Source organism: Acinonyx jubatus, chromosome D1, assembly GCF_027475565.1.
Source record: "Acinonyx jubatus isolate Ajub_Pintada_27869175 chromosome D1, VMU_Ajub_asm_v1.0, whole genome shotgun sequence".
Lineage (NCBI taxonomy): Eukaryota > Metazoa > Chordata > Mammalia > Carnivora > Felidae > Acinonyx > Acinonyx jubatus.
This window is the reverse complement of record NC_069390.1, coordinates 49,336,522-49,358,745: the sequence shown is the minus strand read 5'-3', so window position 1 is coordinate 49,358,745 and position 22,224 is coordinate 49,336,522. Positions and strand designations below refer to the sequence as shown.

Below are 22,224 nucleotides of genomic sequence, written 5' to 3'. Positions count from 1 at the left end.
GACTAGCAAAGAAGACCAGATAGCAACGTTTCCAGCTGCAAGTGAGGATCCTCATACCAGAGAATAAAAAGAGAATAAATATTAAGAGGTAAGTAGCTGTTTCTTCCAACGTTCCTATTGTGACCAGGTAATGTTCTCAGTACAGAAATACAAAGCATGGTAAGATATAGGGTCTATGCTGAAGGCAGTTAGTCTAATGGGGGAAAGCAATACGCAAATGAATAATTACTCAAAATTTCAGGCCAGGTAACAGCCACTGTTAGGAGATCTTGGTTTTTCCAAGTCCCCAAAGATTCCTTCTATCCAAAGAGCTGAAAGAGAAGCGGACAGTTCCAGTGCTTTATGTCACTGAACTGTACAGACTGCTTCAATATTCCAGTTTTCATAACGGGCATTTCTCAGCTCTCTTCTACAGGACTTGATATGGCATGGAGCAAAGCAGAGTTCATTTAAACCTCTGTAAACATATAGAAACAACTGTGGTAATAGTTTTAATAATTTGAAAATATCCATTTGAGAAATGTGTTAAGGTTCAATAATTTCTTTTAACTTGTCATAAGATGAAACTAATTGACTATTTTAAGACTATACATAAATGACAAGGCCAAATTAAAAAAAAAAAGCAATGATAGCACGTCAAAAAGAAAAAAAAAGAAGTAATACTATCACTTACTGTTATCCACTGGTTATCTAGAAGTTCCTTAGCTGTGATTCTGTGAGCAGGGTCTACTTTCATAAGTTGTTTCAACACACTTTTAGCTGCAAATAAGGGAAAATCCTGAAAATCTTATTTTAGCTACAATTAATACATTTTCCAGTTTATTTAGAATAAGGTCTATGTGACCTGAGGGAATGACTACAATTATAAAATAAATATCATCAGTATAAATGGTTAATAAATAATGTTTCACAGGCCTACAGTGAGGTTTTATGGCCTGGATTAGCTGGGTTTATGGTCTATAGTAAAAATGAGCTAGATGATTGGCAATTTCCTCTTCAATTTTTACTATGTATTTTCTGTTTTTGTTGGAAGTTTTGACAACAACAATCACAGTGAAGAGATCACTATTTCTACAAGTAAATAGTGTTTATTTCTACGAGTAAATATAATGATTAAACAGATCTCGAGTATTTGAATTACTGGCCAAGTTTCTTATATTACATAGATTTCCTTAAGTAAATAATAACAGATCTATACTTACTGCAATCACTTATGGAATCCCAGATTGGATCTTCAAAATGTAGTTCTCCCTTTCTTATTAGCTCAAATAGCTTCTCTTCTGAGCTTGCCAAAAAGGGTGGTTCTCCACATAATCTACAACAAAGGCAATGATTTTGTTTAGATTTTTAAAAAATGATCAAAATGATGCTATTAAAAATTAAGTTTCCATAGGACTTGGAAATAGTGGTGCTTCAAATTTAAATAAAGGATAGCTAGAGGTGGGGATCTCTCTAGATGTGCAAACAGGAGAAAAGGGTTTTTGCAAGATCAGTGCTAGGCCCTCTTTATAGACCTTGAAATCTCCAGATTAGCAAATGGCCCAAAGGTGTTCCAGATGGGGGAGAACTAAGCTTAAATAGGGCCAAAATACAGGAAGGTGTGAGATTTTAAGTACGCAAATAATAGTGGAGGTGAACTTCAACGTGAGAGAGGATAATGTAATGCTTTAAAGGACATAATTCAAACTGAAATTTGAGGAAAACATACTGAGTTTTCAGAGTCCAATGAGAGTTGTATCCATGGTAAAATACTACACAAATGTTAGTAAGAATAAACCAAGAAAAACCCTGGGCTGTACAGGCTCTGAGTCAAAGCCAAAAATACATTAAAATCACCACAACTCTTCAAAACTGGTATACAAAAGGAAGACAACCTGGATGAGGAAAGTCAGATGACAATGATTTGACCCTTCAGTCTAGAATGAAAGCTGAGTTACGTAATGATCAACATCAGTAAAAACCATTGGCAGTATATATAAAGTCAGGATGGCTTGCTGCACATTCTGTAATACAGGGACTATGTGTCTTCAGACTCTTTTCAAAGGAAGTACTGTACTATATTTTACAAAGAGCACGGCAAGCCTATGCTTCAGTCAGTAATCCAGACCAAAACTATAAGAACTCGTGTAAAAGCTGAGTTCCAATCTTCATAATATATTCTCAACAAATGTTACCCATCATCTTTACTGTCAGTCCCAACCTCTGAGTACAACCCTATAGACAACAACCAGATTTTGCCAATGACAACCAGACAGGAGCTGAACCTGGGCTCATCACAGAGGCAATACCATATGCCTGTTCTTCAACTCTCAGGATTATATTTTTCCACTTTGTTACTGAAAGAATAAAATGGCATAATTATATTACACTCCGCAAATGCTAGTCTATTATGTCCATAAGTATAATGATCTCTAAGTTTCCCAGCAATTAGATTTTTACTTTGACTTTTAAAGTTATACTGTGGAGTTCTTTTAAAATCTTCACTATGATCATTTTTGAATAAATCTAAATTTGATAAATAATTCACATGATAAGGAGGATGGTGATGATGATTTTGTAGGGAAAAAAGTTGCTTTCATCCTTGTAGTTGATCAACCTAGGCTGGAAAAGAGAACTCTTCATTTATATAGCTTCTTGTTAAAAGACCAGTACTTATCAAGTTGTTCTACAGTCTCTTATTTTAATACTTTTTATTTCTCCAGCTCATTCTGACCCTTCTCTCTCTGATCTTATTTGCCTATTGTTTAGTTTCAAAATGCAATAAAAAAAAGCTAGATAAATGGTCTTACAGACAATTACTATCTATTATAACAAGTACAGGACAGCAAGAGTCCAGCTCATTGAGTCTGTTAACAACCAGTGATATGCACATTCACCAATTTCTTAGCTGCCCCTGCATTGCCCGACTCGCATGCCACTATAGCTTAAGGGCTACTTTTTAAAAAATTCCACTTTTTTTCTGTCCTTTGCAATTTTACTTACACAAAATGTATCTAATGGTTGGTCAATCAGCAGCATATGAAATTTTATGACAGCAATTTTCTGCACATCCAGAAAAGGGAATCCAAGACATGAAAAATGCCTCTTGAAGGCTTTCTATTATTTTCTGTTGCCTTCATAGGAATCACAACAGCAGAGGATAGTACCCATGAAGAGTGTTTATGTTAATTTCACCTTGAGGAAGTACGTTATCATTGTCCAATTAAGCAGAAATGAATCAGGGGTAACTGATAAACAAGAAAATAACCCCCCTGGAGAAGGTAATATGTTTGTGCCCTTGGTGAAAGAAATTATCTATAAGAACACTGGCTCAGGCAAATTAATGAATAGGCACTGATTAGCTAAGTAAGAGTCTAGTGTAAAGAAAAAAATATGTCATTATGATGATATGCAGTCACGCTCTGAAGCAGAAAAATTCAAATTATATCTTTAAGAAGGAGAAAAATTTAAGATATGTAATACACTATCACTTTCTTTAACAACAAATTCAAACTAAGAAGGAAGCAAATACCACATGAATTGTGTAATAATAGATTACATATATTATGTTTGACTTGTCTAGAAATTCTTACAAGTATAAAACACTAATTTAAAATAGTTATATTTTTAATTAAAAACTAAGGCTCAGAATTTTTATGGTATGATTGTAATCAGCACAAAACAATGATCAAAAACTTTGTGAATATGTTTATACTTCATGCAATCTGAGCAGTGATGTGTGTTGACCATCTGAGTTACAGCTACAATCACATCTTCCAATTTCTGCTGCCTGTGTATTCCACTTCACAGAACTGTGAAAATGTAACTACTGTGATGTCAATATTTAGAAATGATCTGGAAGAGGTAGTACACAGTGAAATCTTCAATATGACCATAAAACTAATGTTGCATCAGCATAAAAATGTTCATACTCACCAAGAGGCAGAACAATGGCCACTAACTTTTCAGAACACCTCTTAGATAATTCGCTTTAATTCAATTTAACAAACATATATTGAGCACTGACTACATACCTTCCATTGTACCAGATACTAGGGATGCAAAGATGAATAATATAAGATCTCTTCCTTCATGGAATTTAGAGTAAAGAAAACAAAAACAGAAAACAAAAACATACTCTAACAATTATATTCCAATAGTTTTAAAAAGTGCTATGAGAACACAGGAAAGTGAACACTTCCATCAAATGTACACATGTGCAAACTTTCCTGATGAAATGTTATCGTTTTTCTTTCAGTGTTGTTGTTTTACGTGCATTTTTGTATGTTGCCTTAACTCCTCTTTGGAGTGTAGGAATGTATATACATAATGAATGCAGTAGCTCTGCTGGGGTAGATGGTAGGAGTTAGGGAAACAGAAGGTGTTAATGTTTGAGCTGGAGGACCCAGGAGAAAGGTTAGTAGAGAAGTAAAAGAACATTCTAAGTAGAAGAAACTGCATGAGCAAAGACCCAGAGACATGTGATACACGGTATGTGAATCAGAAAGAGTGGCCTGAGTGGCTATAGCATAGGGTAGGTGCATGGGAATGCACATCTAGCCCAAGACTGGAAAGACATTCTGGAGCCAGATCATGAAAAACTTGCCTTTATGCCGTGCTGGGATGCTCTGACGTTTTTCTATAACAAGGGAGAATTATCAGAGGTCGTGAATCAGAAAAGTAGTACCATCAGATTTGAAATTTAGAAAGTCCTGACAGCAATGTGAAGGATGAACTAGGGAGGGAGACCAGGGGCAGGAAGAACAGTCAGAAAGACAATGTAATATTCTAGAAGACGGATCATAAGGAGAAGTGATACCAGTGAAGAGAAACCAAAGAATTTCCTTTTCAAAGGAAAAATGAACAGGACATGGGGTTTGATTGACTCCTGAGAGTGAGAAAGAAACAGTGATGTTTTCGGTAGCAGTAAGAAGATCAGGAACTATGGAATACTCTCTGGATCCCGGGATGAACCTCTGTCTAGTTAGTGTCCACTCCTCACATATGCCCTGTTCATAGGACAGCTAAGTGCCAGGTACCAGTACCTGTCTCTACCTGATGAATCTCTTCAGAAAATACAAAGAAGCTTTCTGGTTTGTAGCAAAGGATCAGGGAGGTGTTAAGCAAGAGTTCACTCAGATCATGTCACGTATTCTAGCATTTATAGGTCAACGAAAAGCAAACCTGTATGTTATAAATTTATAGTATTAAAAAAATATCTAATGGATGTAGCTAACAACTAATAAGAGAGCTTTCAGAAGTATTTCCCAATTTTTTTTCAGTCATTTTTTAAAACCTATATTGTTGAATCTTCATTTAAAATCTATATAATTCTACTGTTAGGGACTATCCATTCATTTTAAACTGTACCTTTAGCAGGCTACTTACAGAATGTACATTATGACACCTATGCTCCAAATGTCACACTGCTGGCTATAGTCGTGGGCATTGATAACTTCAGGGGCTGCCAAATAAGCAGAGATGAAATAATATTAATAATACAATAAATGAAGTTTAAATGCTTAAACACAAAGCATGAAAAATGTGCTGATGTGTTGTAATTTATTCCCCCACAGGGAAAAAGAGAACCAACAGCAGATGTTAAATGAATAATGTACAGGCCTTAACAATTGATGTCACTGTACCCTCACTCCTGTCATTTAGCTTCTAATGGAACGATGGCATAAACTGTGTAACTAAATGTACTACTCTTCGTTCCTTTGAAATTGTTAAGAAATGATTTTGCAAAGACTGTGTAAGTTATAGTAGAAGACAACAATATCTCAGTTCCTTTCCAAAAATAGAATTGAATACGTGCCTGAAGTGGATATAATTTAAAGCAAGCCCAATATGTGGAAATCTGGATTCACAGAGAAACTAAGATAAATGGTTATAAATCATTTTAGTAAAATAATAATAATAATAATAATAATAATAATAATAATAATAACAACAACAACACCACCAACAACACAGCACTCCTATGACAGGACACAAATTATTTGCCACACCTTCTAAATGAGAAAACTAAGGTGGCAAAGAAAGAGCTCCTACAACCTAACTGGATCAAAACGCCAACTAGGAAAAGGATCCAGGTACTCTGAGTCCCCAGTTCTGTGCTCCGTGCTTTACAATGTGTTCACAATAGGGCTCCTTTAAACAAGCTTCTCAAAATAGTTGTTTTTCTTTCTTTTATTTTTTGTTTTCTTTTCTTTTTTCTTTTTCTTTTTTTCTTTTTTTTTACTTGAAGGGAGGACAATTTAATGATTAGATTACTTTATAATGGCTGGCTTTTAAAATGGCTTTAAAAATGTCCCATATGATATTTCAGGAATAGTCTATTGTGCCTCTATGGTTAGGGATCAAATATCTTTCCTTAAGGAAAAAGAAAGAATGAAACAGTTATAAACAGAAAAATAAAATATAGCTGTATATATTTCAATAGAACTTTAATATTTACAAAATACTTTCATATAAATTATGTTATTTGTATAAATCATACTATGAATCTTGGGAGATGGGCATCTGGCTCACTTTGCCAGTGGGGAAACTAAGGTTCAGATATATGAAGTGACTTGCCTAAGGTTACACAGCTACAGAGTACCTCCCACATAAAAGGTGTTATTTTAGAAAAGTTTCATTCTCCCGCCCTGCCCCAGACCCTTCTTTTATAACTACTAAAAGCAAATGGAATTTCACTTCTTCTGCCTGTTGTCAAAGGAACTAAAAAGCAACAAAAAGGAACCAAAAAGTAAAGAGAAGAAAGAATGAATAAAGGTTCAACTATAGATAATTAACAAAACTGAGTAATTCATTTCCAAATCATTGAAAATTAATTAGTATTTTCCTTTAAGTAGCTACTTATATTCCTCAACTCTACTTAAACTCTTTAAATACTGAATCATTAGAGTTCAAGTCGCTCTGTGGCTTTGAGTCAATGACAAGGGCAAGTCTGTGATTTGATTCCATGAAGGCCCTCCACACTGGGTGCCCCACAAGGCAAGGGCCTGGATTCTGGGCCTTCATCTTTCAGAGCCATCTTAATTACCGGGGGCGTTTCCACATGCACTGCCATCACAGCGCTCACAGGGAGGCAGAGGCCAGAATGACGGTGCCAGGGAGCCATTTAGGAAGTCAGCAAAGCTCTACAAACCATCTGTCTTCTCTCTTGTTCTCTCACTTGTTATCAGTGTAGACAGCTAATAAGCAGGCATAAAACTCAGGGTGCTTGGATATATTTTCCCCATGTAACTACAGACCAGATGTCTTTTGCCAACAGGAGGATATGAACAGAATCTAAAGTAGCCTTTTCCCAAATAAGAGAGAACAGTTTCGAAACTTTATATATCAAGTAGGAAAAAAAAAAAAAAAAACAGAACTAAGTATACTCCTCAGCAATAGAAATGAATAATCCACTGACACGACATGGGTAAGTCTCAAAATCATGACACGGAACAGAAGACAGACACAAGAATGTACACTGATTCAATTTAAATAAAGTTCTAGGCAAGAAAACCTAAGATTTAGTGATAAAAATCATCAGTGGTTGCTGGGGTCTGGATGGGAGACTGACAGAGCAAGACAAAGGAATTTTCCAGGGCAAAAGCGATGTTCTATACCTTCATCGGGGCGGTGATTATATAAGCACATGTATTTGTCAAAATGCATTGAACTTTACACTTAAAATCTGTGCATTTTATTGTACATAAATTTTATTTCAACAAAGATGTTTTTAAAGAAATCTATAAAAGGTGCAAAAAGATTTGTCAAAGCTCTATCTTGGTGGATGACTTTAATAACTCTCTCTCTTAGAAGTCAACAGAAGCAAACAAAATTAAATTAATAATATGCAAAGTCTGAATCACAAAGGTATCACATTTGACTTTATAAATACACACACAGAGACATTTTTGTGGTCAACAAACCAGGAATATATATACTTTCTAAATATCCAATGCAACATTTGCAAAAACCAACTATGTGTTCAATCACAAAGAAAAATTCCTACCTAGAAGCCAAAAACCTTTAAGTCACAATTGCTCAGGACAATGAAGAAAACCAGGCAGAAAAACCAAACAGCTAGGAAAACTAACACATATTCACATGAACATCAAACATATCCTAACCACCTGGGAAACTCTAAAAGCATTTCTCAATGATTCTTGGATTAAAGACAAAAACTAAAATTATATACTATTAAAAAATGAATAATAATTAGAAAGAAAACTGTATAGGAAAAGAAATGGTCAAAGAAATACTCAGGAAAATATGTAGAAAATAAGAACGCTGAACATAAATAAGCATTTAGCTTAGGAAGTTAAATAAACCAAAATAAAATATAAAGAAGGAATTCAGAAAGATAAAAACAGAAATTAATGAAAAAGCCAATCAAATAACATTAGACTTGAGCTGGTTCTTTGAAAGCCCAATAAATTGTCCTAACCACTAACAAATCTGATCAAGAAAAAAAATGATTAGTATTATTACAAGAGCTTAAATTGGGCACTAAGTGTCAGGTAATGTGCTAAGCACTTTACATATATTTTCTCTTTCAATTCTCATGTCAACCTGATAAGAAAGACATTATTATTACCATCCTAAATACATCCTCTCCCCTTCCCTGGTTTATTTTTCTTTCTTAGCACTTTTCTCTAACATCCCAGATAATACCAGACATTTTACTTTTTTATTTTGTTTAATGTTTGCACCAACATGACATTTTTTTCTATTTTGTTCACTGCTGTAGTCCCAGTACCCAGACCAGTTCTGACACAAAGTAGACCCTCAAAAATTGTTCGATAAATGGATGACATACTCCCCATTATACAGATGTAGACTGCAACAAAAGCAGTCAGGTTGTTTTGCCCAGGTGTAAGTGACAGAGCTGGAGTCCCAAGTTAGGCCGGTGATGCAGGACATATTGCTAATCTGACATCATATGACCTTCTTAAAAAATATTAGGAATTATTAGGGGTATAGAACCACAGATACACTGGAGAATTACAAAACTGTAAGTGTGAGGTGCCTGGGTAGCTCAGTCGTCTAAGCATCCAACTTTGGCTCAGGCCATGATCTCGTGGTTCGCGGGTTCGAGCCTGGCACCGGGCTCCATGCTGACAGCTCAGAGCCTGGAGCCTGCTTCAGATTCTATGTCTCCCTCTCTCTCTGCTCCTGCCCCACTAGTACTCTGTCTCTCTCCAAAATAAATAAACATAAAGAGATTTTTAATTAAAAACAAAATTATAAGTGAATATAATATGCACATGTATGCCAATAAATCTTAAAATCTCAACATAATGAATAATTTTCTATCAAAACAATTCAAGAAGGTGTGGAAAACACGAAGAACCCAGGATAAATTGAAAATATAATAGAAACTTAACCTACCAAACGGAATCAGGGCCAAAAAACTTTAAGGAGAAATATCATCAAACTATTAATGAATAGATAATTTCTGCTACTTTGTGGTTAATGAGCAGATCATTTTATTTTTTAAATGAGGCTAGCATAACCCTAACATCAAAAAAGACAAGGGCAGCACAAAAGAAAGCAAGCTACATTCAAAGCTCCTAAATAAAGTGGTGACGAGTTGAATAGAGCAGTATATTAAACCACCTGGAGTTTAATCCAAAGGTGCAAGCAAGGATAGTTCAGCATTTTAAAAACCAATTAATGCAATTAGTCTGCTAATAAATTTAAAGAGAAAAAATACATAATCATCTCCTAGGTACAGATTTGAATAGACATTTCATCAAAGATTATGAGTGACTCACAGCTACGTGAAAAGATGCTCACCCTCATTGGCCACTAGGAAAATTAAATTAGCAAATTAAAAAGCCACAATGAGATACTACTTCACACCCACTACAATGACTATAATTACAAGGAAAGGTAATTATCAAGAGTGAGCAAGGACAAAAAGAAACTGGAACCCTCATACCCACATGCTAGTGGAAAGGTAAAATGCTATAGCCACTCTGAAAAACCACTTGGCAGTTTCTTGAAAAGTTAAACATAAATAATCCACGACCCAGCAACTTCACTCCTAGGTAGTGCCCAAAGAAAATGTGTCCACATGAAAATTTGGACCCAAAAGTTCATAGCAGCATTATTCATAATAGCCCCGAACTGGACACACTGCATGGCCATCAGCTAACAGATGAACAAAAGGTGGCATGTCCATGCAACAGACAACTGTTCAGAAACATAAAGGGACAGACTACGGCTACAACAGGAAGGTACTGCAAAGACATTACGCTTCAGTGAAAGAAGCCAGACATAAAAGACAACATATGGTATGACTCCGGTCAGACGAAATGTCCAGGAAAGGCAGATACAGACAGGCAAAAAGATTAGTGGTTACCTGGGGCTGGGATGGGAATGAGATTGAGTACAAATGGGCAGGAGGCAATTTTCTGGGATAGAATTACTCTAAAACTGGACTGTGGTGATGGTTGCACGAGTCTGCGAATGCAGGAAAAATCACTGAATGGTACACTTTTTATGGCATTTAAATTGTACTTCAGTAAAGCTGTTAAAAATCACACTTGGAAAAATGGTAAACTGTTGCTGTACAAAATATATTTAATCGGTACTCTTTATGATGTACCACTTGATGGCAATAAAAATGGATAAGAGATGGAAAGAAGCAAAACACACACATGATTTCAGCATGAATTCACAAAACCAATAATTAAGTTTGGGGTATGATTACCTAAGAGATATAAACACTCTAAGAAGAGTCCAGAAAACCAATAAAAACTATAATCTTTAAAGATAAGAACTGCGAGAAAAATGCTAAAACAATGAAATTATTTGACCTAGGAAAAGAAAAAGTAGCTTGATTACAGGGCCATTAAGTCAAATTACGGCAAAATCAGACTGCTCAGGTTTTTCTTTTTCTGCTTTTTTTTAAATTGAAGTATAGTTGACATACAACATTCTATTAGTTTCAGGTGTATAACATAGTGATTTAACATTTATATGTGTTACTAAATGATCACCACAATAAGTCTAGTCACCATCTATCACCACACAAAGTTATTACAATGTTATTGACTATATTCCCTATGCTGTACTTTACATACCCGTGACTTAATTTATTTTATAACTGGAAGACTGTACCTCTTAATCCTCTTCACTTATTTTGCCCATCACCCCCAAAACTACCAGTGTGTTCTCTGTATCTACGAGTCTGTTTCCGTTTTGTTTTGTTTGTTCATTTGTTTTATTTTTTTAGATTCCACATTTAAGTGAAATCATATGGTATTTTCCTCTCTCTGTCTGACTTCTTTAACTCAGCATAATGCCCTCTGGGTCCATCTGTGTTGTTGCAAACAGCAAGATTTCATTCTTTTTCATGGCTGAGTAATTACACATACTCAAACATACCACATCTTTATCCATTCCTCTATTGATGACACTTAGGCTACTTACATAGCTTCGCTACTATAAATAATGCTGCAATGAACATGGAGGTGCACGTATCTTCCCAAGTCCGTGTCTTCGTTTTCTCCAGGTAAATACTCAGAAGTGCAATTATTGTATCACATGGCATTTCTATTTTTAATAACCTCCACACTGTTTTCCACAGTGGCTGCATCAATCTACATTCCCACCAACAGCATACAAGGCTTCCCTTTTCTCCACATCCTCGCCAATACTTACTTGTCCTTTTGACAGTAGCCATTCTGACAGGTGTGAGGTGATATCTCATCGTGGTTTCGATGTGCTTTTTTCCCTGATGATGAATGATGTTGAGCATGTTTTCATGTGTCTGTTGGCCATACGGATGTCTTCTTTGGAGAAGTGTCTATTCCACTCTTCTGCCCACTTTGTAACTGGATTGCTTTTAGTGTTGAGTTTTAGGAGTTCTTTCAAATTGCTCAAGTTTTAATCTACATTAGTTGTTCTACTCCTTTATATAGAAAGATCATTTTAAATCTATGAACTTACCCATATAGATAGGAGTCCCACATGTGGTCTGCAGCATGGCTTCACTCCTACCCTGCTTCTTCACAGCTAAGCCAAAATCAGTCACCTAGAAGAAGAAACCCAGTCACCTGGTTTCCTGTCCCAGAGTTCACTCATTCTGAAAGTAGGAGTTCTAATCACTTCTCGGCCTTTTGGCTAAGATCAAGTGTGAAAGTAGGAGTTCTGCCGCATCGTGATTGCACTGTATTTAATTCAGGGATTCTTGAGGATGGAGGGGTTTTATTTGTATTACTAATAAGGACTTTGCTTTCACTTCCCTTCCACCCCTCTTTGTGAAGAAGAAAAACCTTGTTGGTAAAGAGAAGGCTGGTTTCTCCTATCTGGAGCAAACACCCATGATATTGATTGATTGTTCCTTCTAATTAAACTTACCGGCTCAACATGGGAAGTTCTATTTTGAAAGAAGGCATTTAGCTTTTTCAGATTAAAAAAAAAGTTATTTTTAAAAACCTCTTTCATTGTAGAATGCATTCTGGCCTTAGTAGGTTTACTCTCTATTTTTCTGACACTCAAGCTCTGTTCCAGTTTAAAGCACCGTTATAAATGCAGTCATTATCCTTGGCAGCACTCACAGAAACGGCCCCCTTTTTAAAATTATTTATAAGACACTATCTCTGGTAAATACCATCTTCTCTTTGCTATGACTTCCTTTGTGTTTCTAGAGTATACTAACTAAAACAATTATGACGCTATTAAAAACTACAAGAAGCAAATTAACAGGGAAAAAAGGCGACCGTGGAGCTAGAAATACACGGGAGGCCCTGCTGCGACTGCGCTCTTCCTGCTCTGTTCCAAATCGTGGTCAGGACACAGTCAGTTATTAAATATTCAGTATGTGCCCTTGGTCTTGTCTCCCAAGTTGGAACAGCCTTGGGCTGAAAGCAAAAAAACAGGCACATTTATTGATCATACAACCAAAGATGGGCTCGTGGTCCACAGACACTGAATGCAAAGTTTCCAGGGCCTTCTGGAGTAGAAAATGTTCCTATCAGTACGTGATACCACTATTTTTCTAAACAGAATGATCGATTTCTCCAGGAGTTTTCACAATTATCTCACTTGGAGGATTATAATATGTATCTTTTCTCCACAGAAAATCTACACAGATATCAAATAAACAAAAGGTTTCACGATCGATTCAGTTCTTTAGAGAGCAATCATTCCCTCATTTACCAAATATTAAGTGAGCACATACTATGTTTTCAGACATTACTCTAGGTACCAACAATCAATAAAACATGTATGATTCCTGCCCTCACAGAATTTAAAATGAAAATATTCAAGAATATTTATTTACTTTGGTAAAACAACAATGCTGTTAAACTCACTTATATTACATAGGGATTTAGCTTCTGCAACAAAGTGAGTTATTCACAGACAACATTTTATTCCTAAATTAACACATTCATATATTTTGAAAGCAGCCACTATTAAAGTGCTAAGTAATAAATAATGTATCCTATCATTTATTTGACATTAAGGAACACTTAATTTGAATAAAATCTTGAGGAATAAACACTTGGCACATTAATTGTGCTTAGGACATAAATATTAATACCCAGGAAAATTTTCAATGAGAAATACAGACTTTAGTGTTAATTTAGTATCAAAGGCACAGCCAAGGTGTTTTTTTTTTTCCTCTAAATCTGTAACACATTTACATCAAATTACCAGGCATAAATTTGAAATTAATTAGAATTCAGAGCATCTGTTTGCTTCTTTAACTAATGATTTAGAACTATCCAAATGAATATCTACTTTAAAAAAGATTCAATAGCACTACCTAACTTGTAAAATTATTCTTGTCAGTTACAACCTCTTTTGTAAAAATTTTATCTTTATTTTCTTTTGTTTTAATTTTTTAACATTTATTTATTTTTGAGAAAGAGAGAGAGAGAGAGAGAGCACGAGCTGGGGAGGGGCAGAGAGAGGGAGACACAGAAGTCAAAGCAGGCTCCAGGCTCCGAGCTGTCAGCACAGAGCCCAATGTGGGGCTTGAACTCATGAGCCGTGAGATCATGACCTGAGCCGAAGTCGGATGCTCAATTGAGCTACCCAGGTGCCCCAAGTTTTATTTTTATTTTTTTAGCACAAGACACTTATTTTCTGGCTGCTCAAAAGCTTCCAAAATATATTTAAAAAGAGGATGTACTTTGCCACTTTGCTATCAAACTGTTTACAGGCAAATATTTACCATGATTTCTAATACCTTATCTTACCTTTATATTTAAGTTCATTTCGTTGTTATCATCAGTAAAGCTGCTTTTGACCATTATGTTTTCCAGTTTTAGATCTCTGTGTACTATATCTACCAAGAAAAGAAACAACAAATCAAAGGAATAGTGAATGACAGGGGAATAGAGAGGATACAAATATAACAAATATATATAGCTGACAAGTTAATGTCCACTATTAAAAACTTTGGATAGATAGATAGATAGATAGATAGATAGATAAATAAATAAATAAATAAATAAATAAATAAATAAATAAATCATACATACATACAAAACTTTGGGGAGGGCCAAGCACAATTCTGTCCTGTTCTATTTCCTTCTATTCAAATCCCTTTTCTCCACGTGTTTAACTTTAAGCGGCCCTTTTCTTTAACTCTGTCCTCTCCCCCATCCCCCTACTGCTCTAGCAGATGCTCTTCATGACTGGTGGCCTAATGAGTGGGACAGAGGATCCTGCCCAAAATCCGGCATTCCCAGAGGAGGGAGACCATTGCAGTTACAAACCCAGTAAGGTTTCCCATATCCTTAGGTCTTCAAATAGAGGATTACTTCTTTACTTCCATGCATATGTTATTGCCAATATAAACATTTAACATACTGCAACTTAACTACATGTATACAAACTGCACTCATTTCAATATATTTTTCTACAACATAAGCACAAACTTTCCTAACTCTTTATATGTTAAAATACAAAGCAAACAAATGAAAACCCCGAGACACAAAATCTCCAGTTGAACATGTCAAACATCAGGTAAGATTTTATGTACATGCAAATAATCATGTGCCAAAACATTTCCTCTGCAAGTGACTAATTCACTTCATATCCATAGCAATCATTTCCCCAGACTTAAAAAAGTTACACGTACAATTGCTGGAAAAATGTAGCTGAAGAGCCCTGGAATGGCAATTCTACCTAATCACTTATAGTTCCCTTACACAGTTCCCAACCTGTGTTTTTGGAATTTTTATGTTTCCGTTACTTTGCTTATTTATCTCTTCTGACATAAATACCACCCAATAAGTCTCCCTACTGCCTCCATCATTCTTTATAATTGTTTTCTTTGCTATTCTTGCCCACTTCGGAATAATTTTATCAAGTTCCATGAAAAATCCTGTGGAAATTTTGGTTGGCATTATACTGAATTTATAGCTCAATGTGGGAGGATTGACATTCATATAATATTAAGCCCTTGATTTCCTGCCCTTGCAAAAATTGTTGCCCCTGCTTGGAAAGCCCTCCCCTCTTTTTTGTCTGAATTTGTATTCCTCAGCTCAAATTTGTTTCCTCTGTGAATCCTTCTCTGGCTTTTCAGGTCAACTGAGGCACTTACATTCCTATGCTCCTTGCACTGTATATGGCTCTCCATTAGAGAAATTATCACATTGAATTACAGTTTGCTTTCTATACTCAATCTCCCACTAGGCTGAGTTCCTTAAGGGGCGGGGCCTTGTCTTTTAATCTTTCTAACTCTGGATCCAACCACATGTAGAACTCCCTCAGGAAATATCTGCGGAATGGACCCCTGGGTCCATTCTAATACTAGCTCTGCCACACCTCACCATGTCACTTCACCTCTCTGGAACAAACTTTTCTCTCATCTGTATAATGAGAAGGTGCTAAAGTCACGTGAGGGCCAAATTAACCTTGAAGAGAAAAAGGAGGTGCCTGAGGAAAAGCAGTGGCAGTAACATCAAAGAACAGTAAAGCAATTAGAATAATTTTTACCTGTGGCTTTTAAGGTAGTGAACCTATTCTGTATGATACTAGAATGGCAGATACATGTCATTATATGTTTCTCAAAACCGACAGAATGTACACCACCAAGAGTGAACCCTGATGTGACCCCTGATGGGCTTTGGGTGATAACAGTGTGTCAGTGTAGGCTCATCAGTTGTAACATGTGTACCATTCTGGTGGGGATCTTGCTAACTGGAGGAGACTGTGCATGTATGGACAGGGGTAGATGGGATATCCCTATACCTTCTGCTCAGTTTTGCTACAAACCTAAAACTACTGTAAAAATTAAATCTAAAAAACAAAAAACAACAACAAAAAAGTCTAGAATATATAGATTTTAATATATAGAATATATATATATATACACACACAGAATATATAGATTTTTATTTAAATTCCAGTTAGCGTGTAGTGTATATAAGCATATAGTGTAATATAAGTTCCAGGCGTCTAGTGATTCAACACTTCCATACAATATAAGTGTTTTGAAATTTCACTTTTATTATTGACTTGTCTACTTTTGTTTTGATAAGATTAGCAGCTTTTCAAAGTGTTGAATAGAAATATTCATCCTTGTCCGTGTACAATGTAATGTATACTTGCCTTGTTTCTAATTAAAATATATTTATTATATTTAATTAAAGTTTTTAAAAGAAAAAAACTTTAGAAAGGTTTTTAAAATAAAATTTTCTGTTTTAGTGGGGATTATTTCTGTGACTATGAATCCTGAATACAATCACTCTTAAACAAAAGTGCTGTCTGCATTCATGGAGTCAACGAGCCGAATGACCCTCTTCTTACCCTTATTGTGAAGATATGCTATAGCTGATGCGAGACTTTGAATGATCCACCTTGTCTCATTCTCTGAGAAATGCCCTTTCCTATCCAGAATTTCTTTGAGTTCTCCATCCTCACAAAGCTCCATCACCAGGTACACTTTCTGACATTGTATTTTTGAAAAGAGAGAGAGAGGGCAAATTATACAGTTGAGAATTTTTAAAATGTTATATATTGCACATACATAGTAGAAATATTATCATAATCTAAATCATCAATCTACTCATTCAAAATTATTTATTACCTATCATGCACAAGATACTCTGCAGGATGCCAGAGGAACAACGAAGCATAAGGCATAGATCTTAACCCTGAAGGAGTTCACAGTATAGTCAGAAATACAATATCGTATGGTACGTGTTAATCAAAGAAGTATAGCCAAAATGCCATGAGGTTACAGAGGAAAGGAGCCTCTGTTTAAAGAATGCTCACTGAGGAGGTAACACTAAACGCAGGTTTTTATACCTGAATCGGGACTTATGCTTAGAGAATGGGGGTAAGAACAGGATTAACACATGGTATTCACAAAAACTCCAAAGATTGAAACAGCGCTGACTGTTGAAAGAACAGATATCTCAGTGTTACTAGTACTGGGAGTTTGGTAGGGTGGAGAACAGTGGAGTGGAGAGGGGCGAGGCTAGGAAAAACAGGTTAGTGCCAGGTTGTAAAGATTCTTGGATGTCACACAGAGGAGTTTGCAATTTTTCCCCCATATGCAGGAAGGAGTCACTGAAGTCTTTTAAGCTGGTGTCTGGAGTGGGGGGAAAGGTGTGTGCTATTGTTAAGTCTGCCTTTCTAACTGAACACTCTAACAGCAATGTAGAGCAGGGCTCAGCAAACTTTTTCTCTAAAGGCCTGATCCAGATAGTAAATATTTTTGCCTTTGTAGGTTGTACAATCTCTTTTGCAACTACTCAGCTCTGCTGTTATAGCATAACAGCAGCCATAAACAACACAACAAAACTTTATCTATGGACTTTGAAATTTTAGTTTCATATGCTTTTCATATGCCATCAAATATTTACTCTTTAAATTTTTTTCAGCCATTTAAAAATGTAAAAAAACTTAGCTTACAGGCCATAAAAAAATAGGCAGCATGCCAGATTGGGCTTGCACGCTATAGTGTGATGACCTTTGTTTACGGGGGGTAGATGCAAGGCACAGAATGGACACAAGAAGGGGAAGAAGAAAAATACATGAAAATTACCTAGGAGGAAGAAATAGCGGGACTTAGTAACTAACTGGTTATATGCAGGAAAAAGCCAGGGGTAAAATGCCTCTTCCATATTTGCTTTTTATGTTGATGCATATTAAGACCACTTTGGGTTTTCTAGAAGTCATTTCTTGAGTCAAAAAGATTCACAGGCAACTAAAATGCAAGCCTTTTTCATATCTGTTGCTATTTAGTCGTAGACTACCCTCCACGGCCCCATTCCATCCTCCACAGCTAAATTTTTGTAATTTCTTTTTTAATTTGGGGGTCTGATTCTATTCTATAGCCGCTACTAATGCAGCATCTGTATTCAATCAGCAAGCATGAAAACAGGAATAGAAGACTAACACCCTTTCTTCCAACAGTCAAAATTCAAATCCACTAAACCTCAGGATGCTTTGGAATTTCAAAAGTAACTAAAGAATTGTGCAAAGTCTAACACATAAATAAGCTTTTGAGCTATGCCATCGTATTTCCACTGATAGCACTGTAGGGATCATAAGTGGTATGTGAACTATTTGGAAAGAAGAGTTACTTTAGCCGTGCTTACAACATAAATTGATGTCAAGTTTAAATATGAAAGTTGATAAAAGGTATATCAATAAAAGTTTTTTATAAGTCTTTTTATAATTATTAGAAATCATTGTGTAGATCTGGAGAACATTTGGATTCACAAAAAAACCATAACATAGTCTGACTTAATGACAGTTCTAATACCATGGTCTATCCAATCAGGTAACAATTTCCATTCATCTTTAAGATGACCTAGAAGGTCTAAGTATTTGAGTTGGGGAGGGAAGGAGAGGGGGCAGATCTGACCTATGTGAATCAAGGGCCAGCAGTACATTAAAAAACAAACAAACAAAAAAACCCACCACAACAAACCAATCACAGATGATAATTTCCTCTGCCTTCAAACTATTCTAGATTTGGACTCCCACTTGTGCCCAAGATGGAGTAACAGAGACTAGACTGACCCTCTCTCCTGAAACAACTTAAGAAATGGACAAAATATATAAAACAGCAATTTTCAGACATTAGACATTAGGCAGCATAGGGTGATGACTCCTGAAAGAGGGGAAACACATGAGCCAAGCCCCATGATCATCCTACCTTACTGTCCAGAGAGGATCTGTAGGCCATGAGGCAGTGAGAAGGAATACAAAGAGAGCCTAACAGTCTCCATGAATTGAGGAAATTGAACAGGGAGTCCAGGAAGGCCAAGGCAACTAAATTTCACAGGGCAGAGTACCAAAAGAGGAGAAAGCTGTACACAGAGAAAGCTCCATAGATTTGCAGAGGCTCCCCGTCAAGTCTTCAGCAGAGTCCTGTTCAGTTTATGTGTATGAGGGAACTACCCAAAGCTGGGTAAAGAACCATGCAAGAGGAGCAGAGGGAACAATAACTGGAGCTTACACATGGCCAGAAAGAGCCTGTATTCCCATTAGCCAAAGTGGAAAATCTCATAATTCACAGGACATCAGGTAAAGTACTCTCAAAGGGTCTTACTTCTGTAGTAAGAAAAAACTAGCCCTAGATCAAAGACTGCTCTGGTATCATCTAACAAAGCTTAAACAAGCTTCAGAAGTATCAAACTGTTTCCAACTAACTATGTCTTGCAATAAAGCTCAAGAGTAGTTATAAGAACATAAAAATATCTACAACCTATCAAAAACTAACAGGCATACAAAGAAGCAGGAAAATATAACCCATAATGGAAAAAAAAAGTCAGTCAATTGAAATTGACCTAGAAATGACATATATGATAAAATTAGTAGAAAAGAATGCTATAAGTTATTATAACTATATTTAAGGAGGAGTAAATATAGAGCATGTTAAATAGAAACATGGAAGATACAGAAAAGAATCAAATCAAATTTCCATTGGAAAAGATAAGTAGCACACATGATGTTACAGAAAAAGAGATTACTGAATCTGAAGACGTCGCAAGGAAAAGTATACCAAAGAAAACAAAGGAAAAAGGAAGCTGTGGACAATATCAAGCAACCTAACATTCTAACATGGATACTTGGAGTAGAAGGCAGAAAAAGCATTTGAACAAATAATGGCCAATGATTTGCTTAAATTTGATAAAAACCATAAACTCACAGATCTAAGAGGTTCCATGAACCCCAAGCACAAGAAACATAAAGAAAACTACAGCAAGGCACAATATAATCAAATTGATTAAAACTGATGACAAAGAGCAAAACTATTTTAACATGATTTGGGGATTAAAAAATAACAACTCGAAGACTAAAAAGAACAGACTTTTGGCATCATTGCCGTATACTGCTCCCATAAAGGATAACTGTGGCCTTTCGTAGTTATCAAGCACTCCTAATGAATCAAGCATACTACATAACCCAAACTGACTAATTCTGCCTCAGAAACTGACAAAGGCAACAAAGAACAATAGCTAACAATTAAAGAGACAGATGCTTTATATCCATTTTCCCATTTAACCCTTCAACAACTGTAAGGAATAAACCCACCGGCCCAATCAAAGGATGCAGAGACTCAGAGCACAGTGAAGTGAGGCTTTAATTAAACAACATTCTCGCAAGTGGGTGTCTGACAGACAGGCACCCTCAGGGCATTTACAGCAGATAATTTATTTCCTAGCACAAGAGTCCCTCCCCTGGTTCCTCACTGGCTGAGGAACCTACAGAGGTTACAGCCTTACCGGGGCATTGCCGAGACCCGCGTAAGGCAAAAAGTAATCTGATTGGAACAAATGTACATTCCCTGAGGTGACGCAGAGACTTTCAGTCCCTCCTCCCTTTGTTCTTTGGCTCATGCTCACTGCAAAGCCCAAGAAAATAAGCCCCAGAAACGGAGAGGGGAAGAAGAACCGGGAAGCGAAGTGTCTAAGGGTTTGGGACTCCATTGTGTGTGGGGGCTGGGGTGGGGAAGATTTGTACATATTTCCAATAGGTTGTAAACCTACTGTTACTAGACAGCACAGCTTTTATTTGGTATTTCTGAGAATGAATCGTCTCCCTTCTCACACAACCAAATGAGGTCGATACTATTATTAAACCCATTTTACAAATGAGGAAACTAAAGTATAGAGAGGTTGGATAACAACATGGTCTACCGGCTAATAAGTAGTGGAGCCAGGATTCGAATGCACAGGCGATCTGAACCCAGAGTCCACATGCCTAACCACTACATTATACCGCCTCCAAGCAGAGAAACGCCCAAACCCACAGGCACTAAACAATCTGGAGGCACGATGGCAAATAACTCAGGCTTCAGAACAACTGTAAATAAAAATTACAGGCATTTAAAGAGAGGAATGATAACATCTAGGGAAGAAAGAAGATTAAACACATTGGTAAAACACAGATGGTAAAATATCTTCTACACAGTGCCAAATATACCCATGCCAACTTTCTTATAAAGCTAACCTTGCAAAATTACAACAATATTCTAAGAGATTCTAATGGAGACACCAAAGCCCAAAACAAAAGGAAAGCCATCTCTAAGGAAGCTCTAATTACTATCTGTTTGTGTATGAAGTTGCTTCAATTGTAAACATTTGTTTTCAACAAGCCACCCAGAAATATCACTAAAGACATCAATCTAATCATCAGACACCTAATTATATAATCAATAATAAAAGTCCTCCAGAATGCCCTCATCAATCTCCAGTGACAGACACATGCCACGGACAGGAACACCTGTGCCCTACAGGGGTGACTGCAGAAGGGAGTGATGTTCATCTGTAATAGTAACAACTTTCAAAGTGCAGCACCTGAACAAGCCTTACCTTAGGCGTCTCAAACACTTGTTCCAGATGTATGATATGTTCATGTTTCACACTTTTCAGGATATTCACCTCCCGTTCAAGTAGCTTCACAGCAGAGCTTCCAGCCTTTCACAATGAGGACGCATAGATTTCACATATGAATGTCACTAATACAAGCCTCAATATAAAAGTTACAGTCATTTTTATATCTTTTCCTACATTTTCTGGAGAAGTTCCCTTTCCAAACGATAATATGCAACTAATTTCCACGATAAGATTAAATTATGGCCCTTCTTTCCTTTGTCCAATTTTAAGTTATATATAATTTGGCCTCAAGCCACATCTGTTTCTTGGACTGTTTCTATAAATTAACCACAACATGGTCTCTGTCCCCTGAGAGAATTGTTCCAGTTTTTAAAATGCCTTTTGGTATTTCCTTCAAAATCATGTTAATCCTGTGATGTTAGCA

General features: G+C 36.3%; 1 protein-coding gene across 10 annotated transcripts in view; it reads right to left on the bottom strand.

Moving 5' to 3' along the window:
- STK33 (serine/threonine kinase 33) overlaps positions 1-22,224 on the bottom strand; it is a 166,795-nt gene that overhangs the window by 36,658 nt on the left and 107,913 nt on the right. For all 10 annotated transcript variants that reach the window (XM_027073211.2, XM_027073214.2, XM_053203507.1 and 7 more), the window contains 7 exons: positions 21,777-21,881; positions 16,753-16,891; positions 14,193-14,281; positions 11,935-12,019; positions 5,368-5,443; positions 1,203-1,315; positions 674-759 (listed from right to left, as the gene is read on the bottom strand). In XM_027073211.2, coding sequence (XP_026929012.2) covers positions 674-759; positions 1,203-1,315; positions 5,368-5,443; positions 11,935-12,019; positions 14,193-14,281; positions 16,753-16,891; positions 21,777-21,881 — 693 coding nt within the window. The remainder of the gene's footprint in view (positions 1-673; positions 760-1,202; positions 1,316-5,367; positions 5,444-11,934; positions 12,020-14,192; positions 14,282-16,752; positions 16,892-21,776; positions 21,882-22,224) is intronic.